Consider the following 6,420-nt stretch of genomic DNA (forward strand, 5'->3'; position numbering starts at 1 on the left):
TTCAGTTTACAGCTCAGGAAGCTGAAGTCCAGAATATTTGATCACTTGCTCAGCAAAACTGAGATCTAAAGGCCAAACTCAGTACGGTTGTGCTACAATCCTGTGTTTCTCCCACTACTGCACCCTGGTGCCCTTTGTATTGGTTTATATTTAACCCATGCATAATTATGCAGGTACAAAAAAGCACCTAAAGCAGTGCCCAGCACATGGCAGGTTCTAATATTTATTTGTTGATTGAATAAATGTTTCCTAGGTTGTGTGAATCTAGATAACTCCCATTAGCTCCAACAAACTTGCTGTAATTGCAGTCCATGACTGTCCTCTTCTCTATACATATTTTCATTTCTCTTCCCATTCAGATATCATTTTGAAACTAGCTATGGCTCAGAATGATACGACTAGATATTATTGACCTGGGTGGTAGATATTACTAGCTAGGGATATTTAGATATTTCTGTATATCTAGATAGTACTAGATATGGCTTAGCCAAGGGGGAAAGGAACCTGCATGTTTTATGTGAGAAAGCACTTTATAAAGATTATGTTTAAATGACACGGGCATTAATTACATGCAAAGCAAAGTGCAAGTCCAATTAAAGGGAACATCCTCATAGTAGTTTTTCTAAGTTTTCACTGTGTCAGCCTAGAAGTTAAAAAGTGCTGTGTTAAGCTAATATTGCTCTGCACATAATATTTCAGGATAAAAATATGATAGCTATTCACTCATCAAGAAGTTGTTTCTACAAACAAGGCAGCAGCATATCACTCATTTCCCATGAATCACTGAAGCTCAATAATACTAGAAGTAGTTTGCTAAATTTTTTTGCATTTTCTATATCAAAATAAATGTATAGTATTGTCTTCATCTTTGACCAGCCTACAAAACCATTATTCTCTTGGATCTTGTCATTGTTACTGTTGTGGTGTTGTTGTCTGGATTTATATACATCTATTCCTGTTAATGTTGTTTTGCCCGTACCAATTTTTTTTACGTAACTTGTTTTTCTTCCAAAGTGTGTGTGTGTGTGTGTGTGTGTGTGTACACAACAGGGCAGAAGTCTTAGTATATGACTCAGAAATTTTTACAAAGTGAACGTAAGTGTAACCACCACCTGGGTCAATAGTTACAGGCCTCATAATCTTACCTAGTGCCCCTGCTAGGGGCACTATGGAAAGTGCTGCTGTACACACTTTTTGTATATATAGTTGGGTGCACATTTGTATGTGTATCGCTGGGTCAGTGAGGATGGGCTGCTCACAGTTTATGTGGAGATACAGCTTTGACAGATCCTGTCCAGAACTCAGCCAAATGATTGTGCTTATCTAGACTGCAACCAACTGGGCACAGAAGTTCCCATTGCTCCAATTCTCCATTGAAAGACTTATAGCCCTTTCCTTTATGGGATATTTAATAATGTGGAGCACATTTTAATATGATTATTGGTTATTTATCTATTCTTTTAGGTGAAGTGTCTATTTGTATGGAACTATTTTTCTATTTACCTGTCTATATTTTGTATAGATTTGGTAGTTAGTTCTTTATATATTCTGGTTGTGAATCCTGAATATCGTTCCTCATTCCATACTATGAGTTCACATTTTCAAAATGATGATTTTTATGCAGAAATTCTTAATTTTACCAGAGTATACTTTAACAATCTTTTCTCTTCTCAGAGCTCCTTTTTTACCATTGAAAAAATCTTAATTTATCTGAAGGCTAGAAGGATAGTTGTCAATATTTTTTTCTATAAATTTTAATTGTTTTACTTGGCACATTTTAGTTCCACAGCCTACCTGGAGTTGACTTCTGTCTTCATCTGAATTAATTATTTTGTTGACTTATAAAGACCAAACATTGTTGGGATAAAAGAAAACCTTTTGAGGGTGAAACTATTCTTTTCTCCTAAGTAGGATAAAACTACTCACTCATTTACTCATTCATTCCTTAACAAATACTTACTGAGTATGCTTAGTATGTTCATATGAAATGTGATGGATTCTGAGGAAATAGAAATAAATTTAGCTATAGTTGCTGGATTTGAAAAGCTTGCAACCTAATGGGTTGCATGAGTGAGAAGGTTAGAAAATAGAAAACACCAGGTTTTGCATTCAGTTTGTTCTGGGTTATTTATTAGTTGTGACCTTGAATAAAATATTGAGATATTTCTAAGCTTCAGCTGGGGAAAATATTGAGTGCCATGAAGATTAGACACAAAGCATGCAACATGCCTATCACTACACCTGCAACATGTAAGATGTAAATAATCCATATTTCTTATTGCTAGTCCACAAGGAAAGGATTGCAACGGCAAAGTCCCTGAAGTGTTTGCAGAGGATAAGGAAAGATTTTGCAGAGGTTAAAATATATAAAAGATATAAGAGATCACCAAACAAAGTAAGTGGTACTGGTAGGTCCAGCGTGTGTGTGTAGGTGTGTACATGAATAGGGGATGAGGGTGGGCTAAGTAGACAGGAAGAAGTCATCAATATGGAAGTAATAAGATAGACCATGCTTTTACACTACAAATTAAACATTTTATGTGTCTGGTACAATTTTTTGAGGGTACAATGGTGATAGAGTAGACATGTAGGTTGTTCTACATCTAGAAAGCTTACTGAGGGTGAAGGACACAGACATAACAAGTTGGCAATTACAAATAATATTATAGTCTACATCTTTTGGGTTAATGGCTCGTTCCATAGTCATTGCTATCATCTCTAAAATGGGCTCTTTCATTAGATGCTTAACTTAAATGGAGCCAATAAGAGTATAGCAGAAATTTGGGGGTATTTTTGAAGAATGTTCAATTCCTACACACAGCTACATTGGTGACCTGTCACAATCTTTCATATGCCTACAGAATGGAGAGATCTGGTTTGTAAAGATATATTGGAAGAAAATGGATCTGCAGAAGTTAGTAAAGTATGAGGAAGAGAGCACCCTAACTTTCAATTCTTGACTGTAGTCCTTTCTTAAGGCCCAACTTCAGTCTAGCACTTGGATCATGTAACATAACACCACATCTGTATATTATTTACATTCTCTCAAGATGATTTCCACATCTTACAAGCAAAGAGTCTTAACTAACAAATATGTGATTCATGCAGAGGTGGGGATTGTATGACTTGCCAGGGAGTCAGCTACAAAGGACACAACGTCACTGACTTTGTACTCAGGGAAGGAGTGTGGAAGAAGCTGAGATCTAAAGGATTGTTGTGTGCTGCCCAGGCGAAGACAGAGAATAAGATTGTTCCAAGGTTCCAAGAAAGGGTATTTGTGGCCTGGACCAATTGTGGCAAGTGGAGGAGTAATGACCCTAATTCTCTGTACTTTAGGACAGTGCTGGGAGGCAGGAACAGAAGGAGGAGAGAGATATCAAATTGGAGAGGTCAGTGGCTTCAAGTCATACAGGCCTAGTTTATAGGGCTGAGATTGATGTGAGTCTTCCACTCCCCCTAATTCCTAATGAAAAGCCTGCCCTAAACCCACAGGCTAGAGCTGGGGAGATAGCTCAGCAGCACAGTGCCTGCCTGGCAAGTGCAAGAGCCTGAGTTCAATTCCTGGTACCGACAACAACAACAAAAGAAACCAGATTAAACTGACAGGCTGGACCTCTTACCTACTGTCTTCCCTACTTCACAGAATGGAACCGAGTATCTGATAGGTAAATGATAACTAGTATCACACATCTCAATAGGTTGAACTCTATTTTAAGAGCTGGCATTTGGACTCATTTTCTCTCTCTCTGCCTTTGTTTCTCAGTTGTTCATTACAAAATATAGTTCTTTACTACAGAATGGTGGGTGGCCTCCACCATTAAGATAGTTAATGAACCGAGGTGTGAGTACTCCATGCAAATTCAAATGTGGTAAATTGCCTGGGACTTTGATAAAGGATTCTGTGGAACCCATGGTGACCTCTAGTATTGATTTATTCTAGTTGTTACCAAATCAGAGAGATGAGTTAAATGTAGCAGTCCAAAGCTTGGGTTCATTTGAGTAAATTATTCTCTTTGATGTTTTTTAGCCTGTTTATAAACAGTTTAAGTTACTTGGAGAAATATGTTAAGTAATTGCACAGTTACTGAACACTTTTCTTGTAATGGACAGTTTTCTCAGGTTGTTATTAGAGTACCACTTTGATTTTAGCAGTGTTGGATGTAGGACAAAGCTGACCTGCAAGGTACATTGGTGCTGCTCTCAGGCTGTGCAGCAATAGTCTCTCTGCTGCAGGACCACAGTGCCATGGAGCGGTGGCGACTCTGCATTTCTCCCTCCCCTTCTAACAAGAGGCAGCATATTACTTCATTACTTGCAGACCTCCCTCTTTATCCTGTTTAACCAGAGACAGGGTAACACTGCATCTGGTGTGCTTTCTTCTTATCTTGGAACTGTATTTGATTAAACCCAAACTCAGATGATCCATCCGTTGTTCCAGATGGCCTTATTGCTTATACCAGGTTCATATGAGTTTACCTGGAGCGGCCACTTTCTCTGCAATCAACATCTAATATCAAGCGATGGTTAGCCTGACAAGGATTTGGAGGGTGATACATTTGGTGGCAGAATCAGTGATAGGGAACAAGGAATCTGTGTACTCTTTACAGGTGCATGGGAATGTTAACAAGGACACTGTAACATCCCAAATATGTGGGGTAGGAGCCTACGGGAACCTACACACTTGAAAGTGGAGGTGGTGATCTGTGCACTTGGGAGGAAGTCCTTATCAGACTGTTCTTGTACACAAAATATCGACTTCCACCATCTTTAATATTTATCCTATGATAGGGACTGGGTTGAGCCTTTTTTCCTTAATGTCTTATTTAATTCACAGACTTGTGAACTGGACACTACCACTGACTCCGCTGAATAGAGAAGGTATTGCAGGGTGGAGGAAGACTGGGAAGCCTGCTGTATAGGGTTCCAGGCAATACACGACCACTTCTCCATGCAGTAAGCATTTGGTCTGTCTTTTGCTTTGAGCACCTTGACATTTTATCTCTTCTCTTATTTATTTATGCTAAATGGACAGTTTTTGCCTTGCAACTTTCTCAGAGTACGAATCAACCTTGCTCCCCTGTTACTTCCTAGTACTGTGTCCGTGTTGGTGCCCACTGTTCCAACAGAACGTGCTCGGGAATGAACGCCACCTCCAGCAAGCGGAGTGTCTGCGCTGTCCTCTGCGTTACTCGCGGCTGCTGCTCCTTATACTTCCCTTACTTAGTAAAACAATGTGAACGTCACCCACATTTGATTTTGGCTTGGGCTACCCAGCAGTCTACCCCGCCCCCCCAGCCCTCGCACCCGGTCATGTGAGACAGCAGACTCTCAGCCAGGCTGTTCTGAATGTCACTCTTCCTGACCCCTGTGACTTCTTCCCACACCTACCCCTGGTCGGGTTTAGTAATTCAACCCCACTGCTCCTCTGAAGGGCCCTAGTGGTGGGGGCAGTGAGAAGTGGGTGTGATGAATGGGTGAACTGTCAATCTTCCGTCCCTTCCTCTGGTTACCATTTCAACATCTTTGCTGAAATGGAATTTGAATTTCAAAAGGTTTAAAGGACATTTCTCAAGCAGCTCGAAAACCTCTTAAAACATTACCTTCAATCTGCCGCTCACTCGTGATGAGTGGATGTTGGGTACTTGTGTGAATAGTGTCATGCTGGTTACTTGTGAGCTGCCTTTCCAGTCTCTCTGGCTCACCCACAAGCGAGCATTCAAACCAGCTAGGCTCCCTTTGGTTTCTGGGAAGAACAATCTAATTTTCTGAAAGCTGATACCTACGGAGTCTCTGCTGAGGAATAATTCCCTAAATGCATGAGGTATGCTCATCTAAATAAAGAAACGGAGAGCTGGATTAGAGAGCGCAGAGCTGAAGATCAGATTTATTCCTGAAGCCCAGGGAGGGGGTCCTCTTCCTCTCTCTCTGCTCTGGGGTAGCCTGTGAGGTTGGTGTCTCAGTTGTGACCTATTTCTGGCACCATTGTCATTTTTATTTAGGGTGAACAAGGCTGCTGCAAGGGCTACTGCAGGAGTCCCATTGTCAATTCTGCATTAAGGAGCCATTAAAATGAAGTGTTACTGTAAGACGCTCTGTCTGTGAGACAGTTCTCAGAAGGGCTTTGTGCCTTTTCTGAGAGCTGCTTGCTTCTTCTTTCCATTTGCAGGCAGGGGGAAAAAGGCCTCTAACGAACTGAGCCTTTTTAATTGATTAGAAAAACAGAAGAGAACAGAGCAGTGGGAATTGTTGGCAAGGGTTTCCAGCAAGTGGCGAATCACTGCATATTCATTTGTTTCTCATTGGCCAAGATGAGTCTTCTTTTGGTATTAAAGCAAATGTGCTGTGAATTGCAGAGGACAGGGTTTAACAACTTTTCCTGGCTGGAAGCCTGAGAAATTGTATTTTTTTTTTTTTTTTTTT

General features: G+C 40.4%; 1 protein-coding gene across 1 annotated transcript in view; it reads left to right on the top strand.

Moving 5' to 3' along the window:
* The first annotated feature begins 4,520 nt into the window (after positions 1-4,520).
* The window catches only part of LOC106149769, a 14,995-nt gene continuing 13,095 nt past the window's right edge, over positions 4,521-6,420 (top strand). Inside the window, exons 1-2 of the mRNA XM_013519764.1 lie at positions 4,521-4,655; positions 5,092-5,312. Of these exons, the coding sequence (XP_013375218.1) occupies positions 4,521-4,655; positions 5,092-5,312 (356 nt within the window). The remainder of the gene's footprint in view (positions 4,656-5,091; positions 5,313-6,420) is intronic.

This window comes from Chinchilla lanigera, unplaced genomic scaffold (assembly GCF_000276665.1).
Source record: "Chinchilla lanigera isolate Chin_1 unplaced genomic scaffold, ChiLan1.0 scaffold00052, whole genome shotgun sequence".
Taxonomy (NCBI): Eukaryota; Metazoa; Chordata; class Mammalia; order Rodentia; family Chinchillidae; genus Chinchilla; species Chinchilla lanigera.